At 48.2% G+C, this 22,665-nt stretch overlaps 2 protein-coding genes across 4 annotated transcripts in view; one reads left to right on the top strand and one right to left on the bottom strand.

Annotated features, from left to right (window-relative positions):
- On the bottom strand, nucleotides 1-20,012 carry CENPN (centromere protein N). 2 transcript variants are annotated; one of them, XM_075536939.1, is made up of 11 exons: nucleotides 19,936-20,012; nucleotides 13,813-13,993; nucleotides 12,674-12,719; nucleotides 11,733-11,792; nucleotides 11,403-11,479; nucleotides 8,236-8,412; nucleotides 5,506-5,607; nucleotides 4,753-4,816; nucleotides 4,243-4,355; nucleotides 928-1,054; nucleotides 1-659 (listed from the first exon to the last, which is right to left on the bottom strand). In XM_075536939.1, exons 2-11 carry the CDS (start codon nucleotides 13,981-13,983, stop codon nucleotides 577-579), a joined length of 1,020 nt encoding a protein of 339 aa, XP_075393054.1. In that variant the 5' UTR covers nucleotides 13,984-13,993; nucleotides 19,936-20,012; the 3' UTR covers nucleotides 1-576. The 2 variants fall into 2 exon arrangements, with proteins under 2 accessions (XP_075393054.1, XP_075393053.1); XM_075536938.1 differs by lacking the exon at nucleotides 19,936-20,012 and adding an exon at nucleotides 19,676-19,754.
- Nucleotides 19,570-22,665, top strand: part of CMC2 (C-X9-C motif containing 2) — a 24,719-nt gene continuing 21,623 nt past the window's right edge. The window contains exon 1 of one of the 2 annotated variants that reach the window (XM_075536942.1): nucleotides 19,570-19,889. The gene's annotated coding sequence lies outside the window, so the exon portion shown is untranslated. Of the gene's footprint in view, nucleotides 19,890-20,055; nucleotides 20,199-22,665 lie in introns of those variants that run through there. The other variant, XM_075536940.1, reaches the window with a different exon arrangement.

The raw sequence follows: 22,665 nt of genomic DNA, 5'->3' as shown, positions 1-22,665 counted from the left end.
CAGCTTTTACACATCTTTATTCACCAATCACTGTAACATCAGCCCATTTGAATGCCACCGATGGGACGGACCTGATAATAAAACGTATAGTGACCAGGAAACCTGCTTCATGTCACAGAATCAGTTGGCAGCCGGCCTCCTGGGATGCTGGTGGAGCAGACCGTCGGAATGGACTGTCGGCTTCCCCTGGAAGGTCCGCGTGAGGTGTGGTTCACTTGGCGCTGCTTTCGGTGATCTTCAGCATGGGAAAGGTGTGTCCTGAAGTCAGCATTCAGAACCCGATCTCCCCAAGAGGGATGATGTGATGAGGCAAAGGGCACTCAAGTTGATGCCACCCAACAGTCTCGGCCAGTGTGCCACACCAGCTTGATTTCAGCTCACCGCAAGGGCAAGTCACAACTGCTCACCTTTGCAGTGTTCTTCAGGATAACGGGGAGAACGAGTCCCGACACAGACATGGAGGCACAGTTTTTAAAATCTTGAGACCAAGGAATCGTTTTTCAAACAGTTTCTAGATGGAAGGGGCCCATGCGGTCCTGGCTTGCAATGCCCGGGGCGAGGCAGTCCCGAGCCAGTTCACTTATCTCTGATTTTAAAATAATTCATCTCCTTGCTGAGAATGCAAGTGAGCAATGGAGAGAGTGGTGCGTCTGCAATACCTGAAAGAATCAAACAAAGAATGGGAGAAACGAAAAGAGAAATCTCAAACCGTCACAAGGGCGACGATTTGAATCACGTTTTAAAACAGCCCAGATTGGAGGGTGGGGTTCGCCCGCTTTGTTCAGAAGCAGAAAAGTGCACAGAAGGCATGATGGGAACTCACCTGGAGCCAGGAGAAAGGTCAGGGGTGTGTGTTGAGTCAGCAAAGACAGGGCTGAGGGTAGGACTGCACCTTCTTGTGGCTTATTCAATGAGCCGAGTACTCACCGGCGGGAGCTAAGGACTTCAATGCTTCCAGAAGATGAGGACTGGAGAACTTGACCAGGCACCGAAGGGGTTCTTCCCGCTCAGCCAAGATGCTCCTCCTGAAGTCACCTTTGAACTTTGTCTCAAGCTGTCGACAAATACATTTACAAATGATCATGAACCAGGTCGGTTGTCACGGTCAAAGAGCAACACAATCAGATCACGAGGCTCATGATTTCTATGGTCAACCAGTAGAGGTTGAAGGGGAAGTACACGTGGGTTAAGTCTCTGATGAATCCCCTCTGACCACAGACCAGGGAGGTCAAGAGCCTCGCTATCATGCAGAGTGCACTGGAAAGTGGATTGTTACAGGTGCAGTTAGGTTAAAATTTACAACCTTATTGCTTGACCTACCTCTGAGCCATTTTAAATTTGTTCTAGTTTTTACTATTCTCTCCTTTCTTTTCTTTTTTCTGTTTTACTTTATTATTGCTAACGATTTTTTTTGGTTGTTGTTTTGTATGTTTTTCTGCACATGAAACCATGATAGGTACACATCTATAGTGATAACAACTGGATTAATGGTTTCTTGGCATTAAGGACAGGAGAGGCTGGTGGGAAATGGGGAGCTAATGACAAGTACAGTAAAGAATAAAATGTTCTACAATTGATTATAGTGATTATACAACTTTTCTTAAAACGATTAACTATTGAATTGTACAGTACATGAATTATATGTCAATCAAACTGTTAGTGAGGTTTAAAAAAAGAAATAACAGACGTTGAAGATGGTTATAGACCACTAAACGGGTTAACTGAAAACTGTGAGGATGCTCAGTAGGTTACATGAGATCTCACCCAAAATGCTGAGCCTACACAATACCTGCCACATGGGGGTGGGGACGTCACTTCTGCCCTTTCTATGACGTTAGCATTCTCCTTTGTCACCTATTACTCGGCATAAACATCTCCAGGCTTCTGAGTGGCTATCGTGGTTTCCTTTGTTACGGGAGCTCTCAGACACCCATGAAAGTAAGAGGCAGACACTAGAATCCCACGTGGCCCTTGCTCAGCTGCACCACCAGCATGAGCCCAGTCCAGTCTGCTCACCCCACCCACTCCCTGCCGTCCGACGCCCAAATTCCACAGCAGGCACTCTGTAACTACTTCAGTTTCTATTGAAGATGCTTTAAAAAAACCCATAACTGCAATACTACTATATCCTTCCCCCCTCAAAAGGGAACGATTCTTCATATTATCAACTGTCTCAGTGCTAGCACTGTAATATGGACTTGACTCTGAAGCAAAGTGATGTATTTTTTTACTTAAAATAATGCTTCGATTTTATGATTTAGATTTGGAAGTTGAACGATATCTTTACTTCTCTCATGGTGTTCAGGAGGGAGGGAGAGAGAAAGGAGTGACAGAGGGAAGGAGGAGGGGAGGGAGAGAGAGGAGGAGAGAAGAGGAAGAGAGACCGTGGCCAAATGGTTAACAGCAGGTGAGCTGGAATGAAGGGTAGCTTGGACATTCCTGGAAAGCTTCTCGTAGTTCTTCTGAAAGTTTAATGTTCTTCAAGACAGAAAAGTTAGGGGGAAATCAGTCACAGGTATGGACATACCCGGGGGCTTCAAACACATGGTGGAAGAATTCCGTTGTCTTTGAACTTCATGTTTCTGTTACTCTTGGACGCCCTCTCATGTAGGTGCTGACTCAGGGAGCAGAGCCATGTCCAGAGGCGTGTAGAGGGAATCTGTGCACATCATGTGTCCTAGACCAGTGGTTTCTCAACTTCAGCGTGCAGGATGAGGTCGAGGCTTGTAAAAACAGCGAGCTGAGCCCCATTCTGAGTTCCTGCAGCAGCAGTACGAGGTGGGAGCCAGGAAGATGCACTTCTCACATTCCCAGGAGGCACTGACACTGCTGGGGACGTTCTGGGTTGGGGGTGGGGCTGCTAACCAGAGGGTCGATGGTGCAAAACCACCAGCCGCTCTGAAGGAGGAAGAGGAGGCTCCCTTGAAGATCCTCAGCCTCAGCAACCCTACATAGGGGTGCTATGCGTGGGGATTGACGCGACAGCAGTGGGTTTGAGCTGGGGGTCTGTCCCAGGTTAAAACAGCCCTATTGGCAGAGTAAGTTCTCAGCTGTTTACTGAAAGATCAGAGGATCGTAGGCCCCAGGCGCTTGGCGGGAACAAGGTGTGGCTGCCTGATTCTGTAAAGACAGTCGTGGAAGCCCCGTGGGGCAGTTCTAGTCTGTTCTCTAGGGTCACTGTGAGTCAGAGTCAGTGGCAGTGAACTTGGGTTTGGGTCCCAGATTATGAGCGGTTTAAGGGCACGGGGTTGAAACCTGGCACTAAGAACAGCCAGCTTGTAAGTTAGCAACCCACTTCTCTCATGGACAACAAACCAAACTGGCCAGGCGGCGGGCCAGCAGCAGAAGGCCAACAGCAGAGTGAGAGTGCACCAAGCACTGCGGGCAGAGTGAGCAGAACCAACGTGCCTGGAGCGTTCTGAGGAGGGGTGAAGCCAGGTGCTGATCCTGGGTCTGGAGTCGGATAGGAACCTGCTGGAGTTATGGTATTGGGGGCAGTGAGTGGGCTTGCATTCAACGTCCGAAGCCACCTACCGGTCTCGTGGGTGAGCAGTGGGCCACTACTGAGATGAGCTGGGCATCACGTGCCGTCTAGTGACTTATTCACTCACTCTTATTCAATAAGGGCCACGGACCTCTGTGGGTTAGAAACCTAAGCCCCAGGCTAACAAGTCAAGCCTGACTCACAGGGAACATAGGGGTCGGGGCAGAAGTGCCCATGGGGTTTCTCGGTGGTCCATCTTCCTGGAAGCTGCCGGCCTCATCTTTCCCCCTTGGGACAATGGGTGGATTCGCATGGACATTCCAGTTCACATCCCGGCACGCACGCCCGTGCCACTAGGGCTCCATGGACGGGCCAAAAAGCATCAAAGCCACAGAGCAGAGTTGGACAGTTTCCCTCCACCCCTCAAGAATGCAGACCACAGCCTGCGAGACACACTGGGGGATGCATAAGACGGACAGCTCTTTGCCAACACTTCCTTCTCTCACTGCGCCACCAGGGCTCCCTTTTGCTAACGGGAACGTAATAGAAGGTCGCCTAGCAACGTACTATACAAAGTGAAGCTGGGAAATGAATGAGGAACTCCCTAGACCTGTTTTCTACTTCAGGTCCCCCCTAAACCACTGTGTGTGTGTTCTTTTTCAGGGAACACTGGTAACTTGTAGTTCGTGTGCACAGCTGTGTGTTCTTTTTCGGGGAACACTGGTAACCTGTACTTCGTGTGCACAGCTGCTCCCCACCTGGTATTGTGCAATTTCCAGTCTTGGCTGAGGGTAGTCTCCAAACGTTTCTTGTGTCACTTTGTGGATTCTCTCTTTTTCCAGCTGGTTTTCGTGAATGATCCTTAAATCCGCTAGAGGGAGAAGGTATCACATGGCACAGGCATTAGGAATATAAGCATTTTTTATGCCTAAACTGTCTTTTCTTCCACGCCTCATTTTCCCACAAACCCTCTGAAGCCGCGCCCGCGTACCAGCCTCTTGGTGAGATGAGAGACAGTCAGCAACTATCAGCTAGCTTTCGTTTCATTTACCAGATGCCATTGTGCTAAGTTCTATGAGGCCTAGGGTGGCTTCGCTCCACCTGTCAATGATCTCGAAGTAATCACAAAGTTGTGAATGAGGATGGAAATACACACACACGCGCGCACACACACGCACAAATACACGTGTGTTGTATCGAGCGACAGCAGAACGCTAAAGAAGGAACAAAGCCCTTGGACATGTCAGTCTGCTCTTGGACACACGTACTGTTCTTATGTAGCCATAGGCTTGTTTCCGGGAGCGGTGTAACTGAATTGTGAGTCTCAAAGTCCTAGAAAACAAATAAAAATCACCCCAAAGTCAGCATTTTCTTAAACGTTTTTCACATGTGGTTAACATGTTCTACACGTACAATTCAGTAGTGTTAGTCATGGGTATCTTAAGCAGCACTACTTACTTCTACAGCTAGCATCACTCTGAACAGCAGCTTAGTGCTCCCCAAGCAATGAGACCTCCTGTCCCTTCCCCCACTCCCGCCCCTGGTAACCACAAGCTTGACTTGTCTGGTCTACATGCTGCATATGGGTGGGATCATAGAATCTATGTGTCCTTTAGTGTTGACTAATTTCACTCAACACGATGTGTCCCAGGCTTATCCACATGGCAGCACGTCTCAGGACGTCACCTCCCTTTCAGCCTGAGCAGTTCCCCAATGAAGGGCTGTGCCGTTCTGTTTATCTGTTGGTCAGCTATCGGGCCTTTGTGTGGTTTTCGCCTTTGGGCGGTTATGAATAGTGCTGTGGGAGACACTGGTCCAAGCAGTTCAAAGATCTGCTTGCACTCCTGTTTTCAATAAACCCAGGAACTCCTGTATTGCATGGGAATTCCGTGTCTCCCTCTCTGAGGAACTGCCAACTATTTTCTGGAATAGCTGCACTGTTTTCCTATCCCACCGGCAATGGGCGCAGTTTCCGAATTCTACCCCTCTTGCCATTTTGAAAGACAGTCGCCCTGGCTCACCTGATTGTACTGTTTGAAAACAATAGTCTTAAGAGAGTCCAAGTACCGGCTCTTGAGGTCCATTCTCACTATCTGATGGTGCTTGGTAGCCACTGTCAGCGCCTGGAAATGAAAGCCCGCAGGAATGTTGGCTCCACCACCAGTGAGCAGTCTTCCCGAGCATCGTAAACCACCTGCAGAGCGACATCTCCTTGAGGTTTGTCACTCGGCTTACAGGATCAAGAGTGGCTGCTGCAGTCTCATCAATGCTGAGTTTTTAGAAAATCATTTTATTGGGGACTCTTACATCTCTTGCTACAATCCATAGGTTGATTGCACCAGGCATGTTTGTACACATGTTGCCTTCATTCATTTTCAAACATTTATATTCTATTGAGCCCTTGGTATCAGCTCCTCATTTTTCCCCCCTTTCTCTCCCCCCCACCCCCTGCCGATACCTCTTTGGTAGATTATAAAGTATTAGTATTTTCATATCTTACACCGACCGCTGTCTCCCTTCTCCCATGTTTTCTGTGGTGTTTTCCCCCTGGAGAGGGGTGTACGGTTATGTGTCGATCATTGTGATTGATTACCTCCTTCTCTTCCTCTCCCTGCCTTTCGCCCTACCCTTATGGTATTGCTATTCCCACTCCTGTTCCTGCATTCTGTGTGTCATGAGCCCTCATCTCTTTTCTGTAGACGTGTACATGTTCTGGTCTAGTCTGAATTGAGAAGCAGGACTAAGGTCCTGGTAGTGGGGGGTGAGGAAGCCTCAAGGAACCAGAGGAACATAGTGTGTTTCTCGATTCTTTACTTCCCCCTGGTTGACTCATCCCATCCCTATGGCCCCACTGTGGGGGAATTGTTCCATCATTTATAGATGAATGCCAAGATTTTTGTATCGTTAAAACAAAAACTTGGGGAGACCGGGGAGGGAGGGGAAAAATGAGGAGCTGATGCCAGGGGCTTAAGTGGAGAGAAAATGTTTTGAGAATGATGAGGACAATGAATGTACAAATGTGCTTTACACAATTGATGTATGTATGGATTGTGATAGGAGTTGTATGAGCCCCTAATATAACAATTAAATAAAAAGTGATCTTAGGAGCTGATACCAAAGGCTCGAACAGAAAGTAAATGTTTAGAAAATGATGGAAACATTTGTACAAATATGCTTGATGCAGTCGATGCACAGAAAGTTGTAAGAGCTATAAGAGCCCCTTTAAAATGATTTTTTAAAAGTGATCTTGTTCAAAGTAAAGAATCATAAAAAATGCTTAATTTCAGACTTTGGAGTAAACAACAAATGCTCAAAACATGAACAGTTTTAGAAAGCCAGTCATCTAACAGTCTAATGAAACTGCCACACAGAAGTGCAAATATGCACTCAGAGCATGCGTGGACGGGCTAAAGGTCAATTAAATGCAGTTTGCGAGTTTTCCACGGCCCTAGGAGACAAGGCAGATGACTGAAACAGAAGTAGCAGACTGAGATATCCCCCAGGAACTCAAGAACACACAGCCATCGAGTCGGCTCAGACTCATAGCAACTCTGCAGCCCAGGGTAGGACTGGCCCTGCGGGCTTCGGAGGCTGTAATGCTCCACAGGGTAGAAACCTTCAGCCTTCTCCCACTGGAACGGGAGAGTAGTTGTTGGAGCTGGTATTAAGGTACAAATAGAAATGAACATTAGCCTTTGGGCAGTGGCAGGGTAGAATGACCCCACTGTTAGCAGATGAAAGCCCACTCTTGGTCATGGAGGAGGGAGCCCCCAGATCTAGAGAAGCAGAGTGAAGTGTTACAGGGATGTAGACTCAAAAGCACACGTCTTAACGTTGTTGCAATAAACAACCCAGGAACTTAAATGGCAGGCAAGCACAATGGCAGGACACCTGTGGCTGGCTGGCTTCACAGCAGTGGAGAGCCTGGGGTGCCCCAAGCTCTGGGAGGTGCAGCCAGGCAGCGGAACTGTTGACCTACAGCCGGCTTGAGGGCTGGCTCTGGAGCCATTATGATGCGCCTGCCCTTGTGAAGGCTCACAGGGGAGCACTCTCAATGGTTGCCAGGCCCATTTAGGGAAGGCATATTTTGCAGGAAGCTACTAGGAACCTGGGGCGACAAAGACAGCACAACAGGGAGCAGCAGGTACACAAACGATGAAAACAATGTTCACCACGAGGCAAGTGATGCAGCCAGGGGAAAGCAGTGACCACCAGGAAAGGGCCGGTGAGGAGCCATGGTGGCACAGTGGGTTGAGCATGGGGCCGCTAACCACAAGGTGGGTGGTTCAAACCCACCAGCCGCTCCTCGAGAGCAGGATGAAGTAGCCTGCTCTTACACAGACCAACAGCCTTAGCAACCGCAGGGAGCAGTTCAACTCTGTCTTACAGGGTGCCTAAGTGTCGGAGCAGACTTAATGGAAGTGGCGAGGGTTGCAAACATCTTCCAAAAGGAAAAGGTGAAGGAGTGAGGATGTTTTGAAAGACATTCTGTTTTAGACTTCTGTATTGGCTGCTCTTTCTACATTCAAAATGTGTTACATCTAGATTGAAAGACAAAGAAGAATTGATGCGAATGAATGTCCCAGCCGTGCTCCCAGGTGCAGAATAGCAACCCACCCTGCTCCTTACTTTAGGATGCCAGGGATCATCGGTGGCATTCGGTATGAAATGCTTACTGAACAGGTTAACTGGGCACAGCCCTTTTTGGGAAGGATAATGAAACTCGACACCTGTGAGAATTTGTTCCTTACCTGAACCAGAAGGGGGAAATTGCTTTTGAGCCTGGAGAAGGACATGAACACATATGGAGTCTGGGGATAATACACAATGTAAGTAGCTTTGTACTGGTTTGGCTTCTTGTGATGTGCTCCCCAGGCAATTCGAATCCATACTGCATTCTCCTCGCTGTCTCTGAAGTCCACAGTCACCTTGTTAACAAAGATGGGAGTTTCTCAATTAGAATCTCATGGCGGCACCAATCACAGGTATTTCTCAGGGGTGAGGAATGTCACTGTCATCCCACCAGTTTTCCCTACATCTGGGACAAAGAAGGGTGAAGAACATTGAAGGCCCATGGAAACAACTAATTCAATGGATGAATGGACCATATAAATCTCAGCTTCCACAACCCTGAGGCCAGAAGAACTAGAATGGTGCCCACTGCCATTACTAACTGCTCTGAAAGGGGATCACATTACAAGATAGGAGAAAAAAACATGGGAGGGAACTCAAAGTCATAAAAAGAACAGCCTTGTTAGTTGGATAGAACCTGGTCAAACCCACGAGACTACAGCCTTCAGTCGCCCTTTAAAACTGAGACTGAACCCATCTCTGGGGCTCAGTGTTCAGCCAAACAATAGACGGGTCTATGAGGGGAACAGCAACATTAGGGAGGTCCACACCCCCTTCAAATAATCAAGCACTTGAATCGAAAGGGGAACAGGTGCCCAGGGACAAAGACCAGAAAGGTTAAAAAAGGCGCCCTGATGGACACAGGAAACACAGGGAGGAAGTGGGATCCGTGATGGTGCATTGTGGGATGGTGCATAGAGCTGTAAGCAACGCTGTGAAAGAAAATGTGTCTCAATTGTTGAATGGAAAACAAATGTACCCAATTCCCAATAAAAAGTTATAACACAGGGCTATGACGGAGGGCCAAAGCCGGCTGAATGGAAAATGGATTTGCTCAGCAAACCATCCAAATCACAATAAAAAGCTGATGGGGAAAGGAGAAAGAGGGGAGCTGGAACCTTGACTGTCTGGCTGAGAGGCTCCCAGCCTCCATGCGGGGAAGGCTGAGCATCAGCAGCAGCCTTCAAAATGAGGAACTCCTGGCTGTGCTTCAGGCCTGGTGCTCGCTTTACTCTCCCAGTTAAGAACTGGTGGAGCATAAGAGGTCCCCCTACCGCATCGGATTGGGATCATGATAGGGTATGGGCATCTGCTGGAAAATACTCTGGGGGAGTTTTCCAGAGTATTGCTTTCTTACAGAAGGTTAACAAAAAAATTACATTTTTTTCTCAGGGCCTGACATTAGGATGTCCCCATCATTTCTTGGGCTTGTCCTCAAAAAGCATGTTCTCCCGCCTATGTTTAGGAAGCATGACAGCCATGTGGATAGAGTCCGCGTTCACTGGAGTCCTTTTTGTATCTAGGGCAGACTTAGGATGCACAGTCAAGTCAGAGTGAGACTGCTATGTAGTAATGAGCTTAAAGACAGACTGATTCTCATGTTTTTATGCATTTAGCTCAGATGATACAAGAAACCAACCCCCACTATCATGATCCTAATTCTACCTTACAAATCTGGCTAGACCAGAGGATGTACACTGGTACAGGTAGGACCTGGAAATACAGGGAATCCAGGACGGATGATCTCTTCAGGACCAGTGGTGAGAGTGGCGATACCAGGAGGATGGATGGAGGGTGGGGTGGTAAGGGGGAAGCGATTACAGGAATCTACATATAACCTCCTCCCTGGGGGACACACAACAGAAAAGTGGGTGAAGGGAGACAAAGGACAGTATAAGGTATTAAAAAATAATAATTTATAAATTATCAAGGGATCATGAGGGAGGGAGGGGAAAAATGAGGAGCTGATGCCAGGGGCTTAAGTGGAAAGCAAATGTTTTGAGAATGATGAGGGCAATGAATGTACAGATGTGCTTTACACAATTGATGTATGTATGGATTGTGATAAGAGTTGTATGAGCCCCCAATAAAACGATTTTTTAAAAAAAGCAACCAAAATGCCAATGATTTTGTGTGCTTTACAATCTTGACAGGACAACTCTAGAGTTCTACATTCAATCACTTTTGTTAAGTAGGCGCTATGGGGAGGATATGTGGCGACTTGCCTCCTTAATGGCTATTCAACTATTTTTAAAGCTCTAGCAATGAAAGGAGTGTGGAAATTGTAATGCTGTGGTTAGGGTTAGGGCGCTAACCACAAGGTCAATGGTTTAAACCCACCAGTTATTTCTTGGGAGAAAGATGAGGCTGGTCTGCTCCTATAAAGATTCCATCTCAGAAGCCCTATGTAGGGTGGCTATGAGTCTGAATCAACTCCATGACAGTGGCTATTGGGGACTGACACAACACGCCCATCAGGGGGAGACTTCTATTGGGCAGGGCTGGTCTTGAACAAGAGGCATCGGGTCTTGTGTTGGAAGGTGAGAGGAAAAGAAGGTGTTCATAATATGAAAAGTCTTTTTCCAGTATGGAGCACAACAGGCAGTCCCAAGAGGACACAGTTTTGTTCCTTAGCCTGCCTTTAAGCCAGATTTGGGCATTATGCTGAATAATTAGGTATATCAGATGTTTATCTTAGTATATAGTGTACCTTTTGATGCATAGAAAACATTGCATGAACCTCCAATTTTTCACGCAGTAGGCTTTTGGGGGTGGGAGGGGCCCTGGTGGCATGGGGGCTATGCGTTGGGCTGCTCATTTAACGGTCGGCACTTTGAACCCATCAGCTGCCTGTGGGAGAAAGGGGAGGGGCCGTCTGCTCCCATAAGGAGTCATCGTTATGGGAATCCAAAGCAGCAGCACCGCTAGTTTGTGCTGCCGGGTTGCTCTGAGTTGGGATTCCCTCAATGAGCGCGAGCTGGTTCATAATTACAGGTTGCACGCAATCAGACATTTGTAGCCCAGGGACTGCCAATATCGAACTTACCAAGCACTGCCTCTCAGAGGTTCTAAGGTGGTCAATCTTGACCAGAGAGGACTGCCACACCTTCCGCCCAGAGAGCTGGTGGGCTCGAACCGCCACCCTTGCAGTGAGCAGCTGCTTCCATGCACTTAGCCACTGTGCCACCAGGACTTCTTAAACGCATCCAGTCAACAGACCGACCAGGGAGCCCCACAGCTTGCACGAAGTGGGAGCAGAATGAAAACCCCGAGGCATTCTCCTTACGTTCTTGAGCGCCCTCCGAAGAACCTTCGTAAGGGAACTTTTGAACTCTTCCATGTCAAAAAGGTCAGCATCACCACCTGCCCAAGAGCAAAGAGAAATTAAAGCCCTGCCTCTCTGGCAACCGTATCCACAAAGGTCCCTGAAAGGAAGTGTTTCGTGCACCGCCAAGGGCAGCAATGATCAATGACACGAGCTACCGGAGTATTTGGCATGGCACCACCGGACACTTGGGTGGCTCTCAGATTTTGTACTGACCGCCTTGCTTCGAAAGACAAGGACAGAAGAGATACAGTCAAACAGAATGATTCCGTTCAAAGTGGGGACTATTACCTGCTTCTTTGCTCATCTTGAAAACGTCCCAGAGTCTCTGGTGCCGATGGGCCTGATGATCTGAGAGAGGAAGAGCCAGTCAGTGACTGGCACACCACAGCCCTCTGAAGGCATGTGAAGAAGTCACTCCCATGATAGGGACACCAACCGGGGCAGGTAACAGTCATTTACCAACCGCACGATGTGGCTGTTGTGTGCTGTCCAGTGGGCTCTCACTCATCGTGACCTTACAGGCCAGGCAGAACTGCCCCCGTGGGTTTCCTAGGCTGGGATTTTCATGGGAGCAGCCTGCCAGCAGGCTCTCTTGTGGTGTCATTGCATGGGCTTGAACTACCAACTTCAGGGTTAGCAGCTGGGTGCTTAACCATTGCACAAGGCTCTTAAAACAGGCTCAGCTGTGCATTCAAAATACAGACACCTTCAGAGAGCTCGTACTCGCAGGTGCGGAGGCTGACAAACAAACATCACAATCAATAAATGACAGCACGGGAGAAGGGGACAGTGCTAGGACACAGGAAAGGTAGACCCTGTCAGGACAGGGGCACAGACCCCTCTCCTCTTCCCTCTATGGTGGTACTTACTGCAAGAGGCATTCTGTGGGGAATTTTCTGTCTCCTCACTTGGATTGGGTCTCTAAAGGGAGGGAGAACCCCTTCTGTCTGGCTCAATGGTGCCTGGCATCGTGCTTGGCACATGACAGGTGTTGAATGACCATGTGAATGAGGATCTGGGAAACAGTAAACCTGTGGATCCACCTTTTATGGAATACATGCCACCCCGTCATGGAGTCGGGCACACTGATCCAGAGGCAGGCTCTCCCAATACATCCTGACATGCCACACTGGAGTGACCCCAGCCCGCCTCAACTGTTGAATCTGGCATACAGAATTGTTTCTCTGAAGCAGCAGACAGCCCAGAGCACACTCATCACCAGAACTTACAAATGATGTCCAGACGGGCTGCATCCTTCAGGCTTGCACACTTCTCCTGAAAGAGAGAAGAAGCATTTGGTCCTTCCTTCCTTCCTTCCTTTCTAACAGTCATGGGTACTTTCGATAGTCTCATCAACACAATTCAAGTGCACCGTTTCTTCTTCGGTTTCTTGATTCAATGTCCAACTTTCTCATGCATAGGAGGCGACTGAAAATACCATATTAAAAAGCAAAAGAAAAAAAACACCAAAAGAAAATACGAAATAAACATTGGAGCCTAGAAACCTGTATGGGGCAGTTTCACTAGGTCACCTAGCGCTGCCAGGACTCAGGAGTGGCTCACTGGCATCTGACAAGGACTGTGAGCCTATTTCCCTCGGCTGTTTGCCACCTTGCTTACATAACACACTTAGATACGAAACACACTGCTGCTGTCGGGTGCCACTGAGCCAGTTTCGACTCATAGAGTGACCCTGCAGGTGAGAACAAAATCGTGCCCAGGCCCGCACCACCCCCACACCATTGCTGCTATGCTTGCAGCCATAGATACTGATACATTAGTGTATTTTTAAGTCTACATAGAAATTCTTAGATGCAAATATACAGAAATTTATGATTAACATATTATTTGTTTACACCTCCTTACTTTCTCAGAAAACAAAACTCCCAGAAGTGGAATCCCTGGGTCAAAAAACACATGGCATTTAAAAGGAAACCAGAGGGAGTCTGCAAAAATTCTTTGACAATACCTCCATCTATCCTGCTAAGTCTAAAATGATCTTAAAATAAAAGCAAATGATAATAAAAAAAAACTACATGCAAAGAGAATAGCTCTTTCTTCAAAACTTAGGAGCAGGAGATTTGGTGGGGCAATGGATTCAGCACTGGGCTGTTAACTGCAAGGTCAGCAGTTCAAAACCACCAGTCAGTCTGTAAGAGAAAGATGAGGCTTTCTGCTCCTGTGAAGCTTTGAAGTCCTGGAAAACCCACAGGTGCAGTTCGACTCTGTGGTAGAGTGATGCTGTGAGTTGGGACTGGCCTGATGGAAGTGAGTGGAGTTAGAACAGAACACAGTCCCTACTGTTTTCATTTACGAGCTGCCTTCAATTCCCTTTGGATCAAGGGCTAACCATTCTGAACACTATTACCTCACAGAGTAGAAGCAAGTCCTGCATAAGAGATTCCTTTCTCTGCCGGAAGTTCACGGTCTGCAGTTGATTCTCAGACAGAAAGTCCCATGTCTTTAGGATTGTCATCATTTCATCCAATCGGATTTTCAAGAAGATCCTCTTGACAAACTCAGCAACAGTCTCATCCATCTCCTTAGGCCTTTAACAAAACAAAAACAGCACAACCCAGGATAAGCCAAATATAATTGTGAACATTTCAGTCTAACTGATGTTACTTTGAGTGCGCCTGACTTAAGCCATGACAGACATTTTCCAAATGCTTCACGTGCACGAAAGATGGACCTTGAATAAAGAAGACTGAAGGAGAATCAATGCATTTGAACAAGGTGATGATGAATGATGCTGAAAGTATCATGGACCTTCAAAAGAACAAACAGATCCACCTTGGAAGAAGTGCAGTCAGAATGTTCCTTAGCGGCAAGGAGGGCGAGACTTTGGACGAGTGATCAAGAGGACATAAGGCTGGGCGGAGGAAGACCCTCAGTGAGATGGGCAGACAGTGGCTGCGACAACAGGCTCCAACATGAGAACAGCTGTGAGGAAGGAGCAGGACTGGGCGGTGTTTTGTTCTGTTCTACAGAGGGTCGCTGTGAGTCGGCACCACCACAACCAACAACCTCTTAAGCCCAGATTTTGATTCTTGGGTCAGATATAAAACTGTTTACCTCCCCCACCCTCCCCTAACCATTCTGCAAGCAGTATCTCAACATGAGACTGAATGATTTTATCCCCCTTAAGTTGCCTATGCCATGTAAATAAACATGTCTAAGAGTTTTTAAAAAATCAGTGCCCTCACCCCTTTCTTAGGAAGAGTATTGTGATCATTTGATGGCAATTATAGGCAAACCGTTCATTTGTTCACTGGTCCGTGGAACAAATGACTGGACAGCTACGTGTACCAAGTACTTTCCTAGGCATTAGGGATAGAGCCGTTCATGGACAGGACACAGAAAGCCCTGCCAGTATGGGCCATTCACCCAGTGGGAGGGGCAGCAAGAGTGATGATCGAGCACGTGGGAAAAATGGGTCCATGTGAGGCAGATGAAGAATGAGATGCAGCGGCGGGTGGGGATCGGGCAGAGGGGGCCTCCTGGAGAAGGTGCCATTTGATCCTGCCCGTGGAGGAGGGGGAATGCTGTTCAGACGTTTGTACAGAGGTTCCCCAATCAGTGGGCCTACTGCCCCTTTCAAATAGCAAAACAAATTAACCCATACCTCTCTAGCAAAGAAAAACTTTTGTACTAGAGCCCACAATCCAGGGTAAGGTGCAGGTACCTGCTTTTGCAGACCTGGTGGCTTAGTAGGTTATGTGCTGGCTCGCTAACCACAAGGTGAGCAGTTCAAAACCAGCAGTCATTCCCTGGGAGAAAGACAAGGATTTCTACTCCTGTAAAGAATTACAGTACAAACCTTTAAAACCCACAGGGGGCAGTTTGACTCTGTCCTACAGGGTGGCTAAATCAGAATAGACTCCAGGGCAGGGAGTTTGCTTGTTTTGTTCCAGTGCCCACCAGGGGGGCAGTGTCCACCCCTTTGGGAAACCAGGAGTACGAAAGGGCAGAGGTGAGCCTGCACCTGGGCTTCCACTGGAGGGAGGGAGGGAATACAGGAGGAAAGGCAGGTGAGGAGAGACATGGAGGGCCCTATAGGAAACTAAGAATCATGGCTTCTGCTCTGCCAGAAACGCTTCATAGGCCGGACACGGGCTCACTTAAGCTGTCTACCAGGACGAGTCCTTCTCAGCTGCTGTGCTGAGAAGGAAGTCTGGGGAGCAAGTATGGAGGGAGGAGGCCAGTTGCTCCTGTATGGATGCAGAAAAGGGATGATCGCGGACCAAGGTGCTGCGTCTTCTAAGAGAAACCATTTGATGGCATGATGGATTTGCTGTGGGGCGCGACTGAAAGTGAGGTGCTTATCAAGGCAACACAGTCTGTGGCGGGCCAGAGAAAATCCAATTGCATTGTAAGATAATTGTTAGCCACCAGTTGACAATCCCGAAAAAGCAGCTTGATTGATGAGTGCAGAAAGCCCACCAGTATCTGGGAATATGAGGCTGTTTCCTCTTCAGTGAGGATCAGTTAACAACCACGGCCTTCACTTTTTCTGCTGCATGCCTGAAGCGGACATTCCTCAACTGTTCAGGAGGCCTGGAGCCTGCATCTGGTATGCTTCCTCAACAACAGGCCCTCATCTTCATGCACATGGTGGGGCTGTATGACAGGGGAGACCCTGGGGAGAGGAACTGAGAAGAGAGAAGCTGTGGGCCAAGTGTGGCAGCTGATCGCCAACCTGCTACCTCCTTTGGAGACTGATGGCACATCCCCTTCTTCCCTTGTATTTAAAGAACAAAGACCAAGCAGAGGCTCTGTAGTAGACGGGAACTTCCCATCACATCCTGTAATGGTGGCAGGGGCACGAAGATCCTGGTGACTGTGGTTAAGACAACAGGCAGAAGTAGGCAGTCAATGGACACGTCCACAACCTGTGGATGCCCAAGGACATACCACAAGTGCATCCTCCTACAAGAATCCTGGCTGTGGGTGCTTTATTTACTTTGTTGTTCTGTTTCTGCATGTACAAATCAGGGGCACCGATGACATTCTTCAAGTGTTCTCACCCTACTTTTTCAAGGTGCTCCTCTTCTGTTGAGAGGTGAGCAGTTTGAAACCATGAGCTGCTCTGAGGGAGAAAGACGAGGAGTTCTACTCCCATACAGAGTTACGGTTTCAGAAACACACAGGGGCAGTTCTACCCGAACCTGTGGGGTTGCCATGGGTCAGAACAAACTCAGTGGCAGTGAGTTTGGCTTATTGAGGGTAAATCCCAAAGTAATGCTATGAGCCGTCTTCTGCTTCCACAGGAAAGGAGCCTGTTGTTCGTGGAGGAAAGCACACATCCATTGCTTCCTATCTCGGACCCTCCTTCCTTTGTTGTTCCAGAGACCAATTAAGGTGCCGTGGGTCTTCAGTGGTTTTTGAGTATTGCACGAACTTTGTCATTAAGTGCTGTCAGGTTCATTATTTATAAGGACCCTATATACAACAGAGCAAAACACTGCCCAGTCCAGAGCCATCATCCCCACAATTGTTGACCACGTTTGAGACCCCTTGTTGCAGCCACTGTGTCGATCCATCTTCCTCTTTTTCACTGATCCTCTATCAAGCATGACTTCCTTCTCAAGGGACTGGCACCTCAAGATAGCATGTCCAAAGTACCTGAGACGAAGTTTTGTCACCTTTGCTTCTAAGTAGCTTTCTGGCTGCATTTCTTCCAAAGCAGATTTGTTTGTTCTTCTGGTAGCCAATAGCACCTTTCATTTTCTTTGCCAATACAATAATTCAAGGCATCGAGATTTCTTTAGTCTTCTTTATTTACTGACCAGCTTTTGAATGCACCCGAGCAATTGAAAATACCATGAGTCAGGCACAACTTAATCCTCAAAGATTAGTTTTACTCTTGAACACTTGAAAGATGTCTTCTTCCTTTTTGATGGTTGTTTCTATGGGCACTGGTTGTGAATCCAAGTAAAATGGAATCCTTGGCAACTTCAATATTTTATCCAAAGTTCATGGTGTTGCTGGTTGGCCCAGTTGGGAAGATTTCTGTTTTCTTTCATTGAAGGGTAATCCACACCGTCTTTGATTTTCATCAGAAAGTACAAGTTCTCTCCAGCAATTTCAGCAAGCAAGGTGGTGTCATCGGCATAGTGAAAGTGGTTAATGAGTCTTCCCTCCAATCCTGAGGCTGCATTCCTCTTTTAGCCCCCTTTCTGAGATTCCTGCTCAGCATACATAGTGAATAAACATGTTACAGGGATGCAATGCTCGTGCCCACCATTCCGGTTTTAAAACCATGCATATCCCCTTGCTGTGTTCTGTTCTGCCTCTTGGTCTATGCATAGGGTCTGCACAAGCACAATTTAGTGTTCTGGAATTACCACTCTCATCATTTGTCATGATCCATACAGTCAAACACCTTTGTCTACACATTAAAATCTAAGTAAACATCGATATCCCTCCTTCCATGTCCTTGCTGAATCTGGCTTGAATGGCTAGCAGTTCCCTGTGCATGTATTATTGCCATCGTTTTTAAATCATATTCAGCAAAATTGTATCTACATGTGGTATTAATGATATTGCTTGATAATTTCCACATTCTGTTGGACTATTATTTATTTTGAATGGGAAGAAAATTGGTTCTATTCTTGGCATGGATGAGCGAGCACCTCCCAAATTGCTTAATCTCAACTGGTGTTCCAATTCCTGGAGCTTTGTTTATCACTTTTGCTTTTAGTGCAGCTTGGACTTCTTCCTTCAGTATCATTACATAACTGTCAAATTGTATCACTGCATAACTGGCAGTCCCTGAGGATGATGGCCCAACTACACGGACATGTAACCTTCAATCACAGCCAGTGTACCCAGTACCTTGGTGTTCGATACTGCCACATATAGGTGGTTAATGCACAACAGATAATAGATATTTTAATCAGGTTGCTAATACAAACTGCTGATAATTCAGGAGTAGGTGTGTGGTTGCTACAGTTATTTGGAATCACGTTGTTCATGCTTATTTTGTAATCTCTATATTATGATTTTGAGATCAACAAGGAAAAGAACTATGTCTCCTTCACAGCTACATCCTTGGAATCTATGAGAATCTAGTACATTAAAGTCTCATCAGCCTGAATACTGCCAGTAAGTACCTGCTAAAGGAGCCCTAGGGGTATAGTGGTTATGTGTTGGGCTGTGAGCTGTAGGGCCAGCAGTTCAAAACCACCAGTCACTATTCGAGAGACAGATGAGGCTTTCTGTTCCCATGAGTTAGTCTCAGAAACTTATAGGGGCAGTTCTACCTGTCCTATAGGGTTGCAGGACTAGGCAACGACTTGATGGCAGCGAATTTGGTTTGAATTTTTAATGTCCCTGATAAAGACCTGCTGACAAACACCTGTGAAATGAACTAAGTAACCCTTCCTCAACTGGATGCTTCTATTAAAATCAGGGGTTGATTGGGGCTCACAGTCAATGAAACATCAAACCTATACTTCTCCCAAACCAACACTAGAGAGCTGTGCAGTAATCTTAAAAAAAATCACATTCCCAGGCCCTGTCAAATTAAACTGGAGGACGAAGGGCAGGGAGTAAGCGTTAAGCCTTTGCATTTTAAAACAATTCGAATTAGTCTTAATTTGGGTTCAAGTTTGCACAAGGTCACTCTGGAGAATTCTAAGAGGACAGCGCACTCGATCAACCCGGCACAGCTGCAAAACACTTAGAAACACTTGTCAGGTTCCCAACGACTTAAACTTATTCCCTTCCACTTCCTAGCGCTTAGCACGGTGCCCGGCATTCATTCAGTAAGAAATCAATATACATTTACTGAATAACCTCGAATTTAAAAAAAATCTCTTTCAAAGAACATTCCTGTAAAGAGAGACTTCTCAAGAGCCGCCACATAGACCAGAAAGCGAGATGCGCCAAGGACAGAAAAGGAGGGTACCAAGGTGAGCAAAAATAAAAGCAAACACACAAGTCTAGCAAACACCGGAGCTAAGTGCAGCAGCCCGTCACGTGTCCCCCCAGTACCGCTCCCCTCCCAGACACGTGCGTTATATTTAGCCCCGCCCCTGCGGATGTGACGCCACAGCCGAAGGGCGCCGCCCCCACCCCACCCCCACCTTCCTCAGCGCACTCGGCGTTTCCCAGCTCCGGGCCCGAGCCTGGGGACCGTGCAGCCCCGGGTCCCTGGGACCTAGCTTCCCGGGAGCTCCTGCCACCCGCTGGGCTCCGATCCCGTGCCGCCGGGCTGTCCTACCGACCCCCTTGCCCAGCCTCTCGGGGTCTCCACAGCAGCTGCCGCCCGGTGCGCCTTCAAAACCACCAATTGCAGTTCCCGCCGCTTCCAGAGCCCCGCCCACCGCTCTCAAACTTTGGACCGCTCCCTCCGGACAGGGGACCGCGCGGCGGGAAGGGGGAGCGGGGGGAACGAAACGCTCCGAGCCCTCGCGACACGTTCCTGAGGGGAGAACTCTAGTAAGCACCATTAATCGCTGCCAGGAGATCGGGTGTTCGGGTTCACCTTGCGGTTGGGGCTCCGGTGCTGGAGCCGACTCGCCGTCCATCTCCCCCTGCGGCCCCTGAGAGTGGGCCCGCCCGGACGGGAGGGCGCATGCGCACGAGTGGCGCCGGGCGGCGGGGCGGGGCCGGCGGAGACCGGCCTGTTGAGGGCGTCCCGAGTAGTCACCGCCCACCCAGGCGGCCCGGCTTTGGCCTCGCGGGCCTCTCCGTCGCGCGCCTCCGAGGGACACACCGCTCCAGGCCTCCGGGGGTGGCAGCGAGCGAGTGAGTCGCAGGAGGGGTGGTTCCCCTGCTCCCGACGCCGCACCTCGAGACACCCCCTCCCCCGACGGGACGCTCACTGGGGGCGGTCGTGACACTGTCCACCTCGCCGCCTTGGGCCATGTCCTGGGGGCTTTGCAGAGTCTACGCCCCCAGGTGCACTTCGGGGTGATCGCGAGCCACCGTGGGCGCCGGACCGCCTCTTAGGATTGGGGTCCGCGAGGCCGCCGGCAGCTGAGAGTGACCTTGACTGGACTCTTCCCGGGGGCCATGGCTTTCGGGTCTGCAAAATGGGCACAGCCCGCAGCGCTGGGGTGCGCGGAGGGACCGGGCCCCGAACGTTCCCCCGGAAGTTGGAGGTGGCGGGTCGAATCCAAACGCAGTGTCTTTTCTCGAAGGTTCACGTCGCGTATCTGGTCGGAGGAGGCCTGCGCTTGGATTGCCCCAGTAGGAGTTGCAGGAAGATCCGAGTGGAAGTTAGGAGGGAGACTGCCCTTGTCTGCGCCCTAAGGACGTTTTCGCGTGGGGGTGGGGGTGAGGAGCTGTGTTGTGACCCATGACGGAGTTGGTAAGGGCTGCTAAGCCAAGGTCAGCAGTTCGAAATCACTAGCCGCGCCACAGGAGAAAGGCGGGCATTTCTATTCCCGTGAAGAGTTGCACTTTCTGAAACTCACAGGGACAGTTCTACCCTGTCCTGTAGGGTCGCTGTGAGTCAGCATCACCTGCATGGCAGTGAGTTTGATTTTGGTTTGGAGCCTGTCCTTAATCTCTGCCCCTTCATAAATTCAGCCTTCTATTGTGCATGTACCAAGATAATTACTGTCTCTAACCTGTGTCTTTGAGGGATATTGGCAGTAAGTGTGGGCCCCGTCTTTGAGAAATTCCCTTTGGTGGAAGTTTGACACCTTTCAGGTGACCTTGTGACAAAAATCATGAACCCCTCAGCTGCTAACTGTAAGGTTGTTGTTGTAAATAAGCCATTTGAAAAGAGGGCCAGTACACTTATTTTAAAACGTGGGTTCTTGAGCTCTCAGCGCAGGGTCCACACAGCGTCAATATCAAAATATCATGCACAGTAAAATGTTTTTTGGGTTGGCTGGCTAAAGTAAGTTCTGCTGAATGGTGGTTCTTTTTGGTAAACCAGTAAAGACATGCCCAGGTAAGTTCTTTGTGTCCGCAGGACATGCATACCCAGGCGACTTCTCTAGGTGTTTGTGTAAATGCTTTTCCATTGTTGCTGTGTGTCCTTAAGTGGGTTCTAACTCTGCGACCCTGTGCACAGCAGAAGGCATCCCTGCCTGGTCCTGCACCATCCTCACAATCATGCTATCTGTGATCCCATTGTTGCAGCTGCTGTGTCAGTCCATCTCCTGTCACTGACGCACTACTGCCCCAAGCATGATGACTTTCTCTAGGAGCCTGTCCTTCGTGATAACATGTCCAAAATATGTGAGATGAAGTCTCACCATCCTCGCTTTAAGGAGCATTCTGGTTGTATGTCTTCCAAGACAGCTGTGCTTGTTCTTTTGGCAGCTTACGGTATATTCAGTGTTCTTCACCAGCATCATAGTTCAAAGACATCAGTTCTTCAGCCTTCCATTTTTCCATCGTCTACCTTTTTCATACACATGGTGTGGTTGAAAATATCTTGGGTTGAGTCAGGTGCACTTTAATCCGGAAAGTGAAAGCTTTGCTTTTGAACACTTTACTGAGATCATTGCAGCTGATTGGCTCAATGCAGTATGCTGCTTTTATTCCTTGGCTGCTGCTTTCATAGAGTGTATGAGTCCAAGTACAATAAAATCCTTGACCACTTGAATCTCCTCTCTGTTGGTCTTCACATTATTAACTGACCCGGGTGTTTTCTTCTCTTAAAGCAAGCAAGGTTGTTAGTCTTCTTCCAGTCTTAATGCTGAATTCTCCGTATAGTTCCTTTCTGCATACTCTGTAGTCTTACTTTCAACCACATTCTTCCTGAGGGCTGGCTGGCCCTCCCTGGGCTTGCCTAGGTTTCTCTACGCATAGCCACCATGTTGATTTAAAGGTCAGCAAGCACTGGGGAATTGAACTGAAAAGGAGTCTGGACTTAGATCAACACAGTGAGTTAAGACTCCAGCAGACCGAAGCTTTCCATAAACTAGGTGCTTTAAATTGTAGACCCTCAGATAGTCTTTGTTCTTGATCATGGATTTTAATTGAATTTCTTTAATCACATTTAGGTTAGTGTGTTTTCCTTTGCATGAAGTGGTTGATGGTTACTTTTCTTTTTTCTTCTTGAAATAATTTTATTGGAGCTCTTACAGATATTGTAACAATGCATAATTCCATCAGATCAAGCATAATTGTACAATTGCTGCCACCATCCGTTTCAAAACATTTTTTTCTTTTTAAACTCCTTGATATCAGCTCCCCTTTATCCCTTCCGACCCCCACCTTACCCCCGCCCCCCCAGGAACCCTTATTACATATT

Source organism: Tenrec ecaudatus, chromosome 18, assembly GCF_050624435.1.
Source record: "Tenrec ecaudatus isolate mTenEca1 chromosome 18, mTenEca1.hap1, whole genome shotgun sequence".
NCBI classification, from domain to species: domain Eukaryota; kingdom Metazoa; phylum Chordata; class Mammalia; order Afrosoricida; family Tenrecidae; genus Tenrec; species Tenrec ecaudatus.
This window is presented reverse-complemented; position numbering and strand designations above follow the sequence as displayed.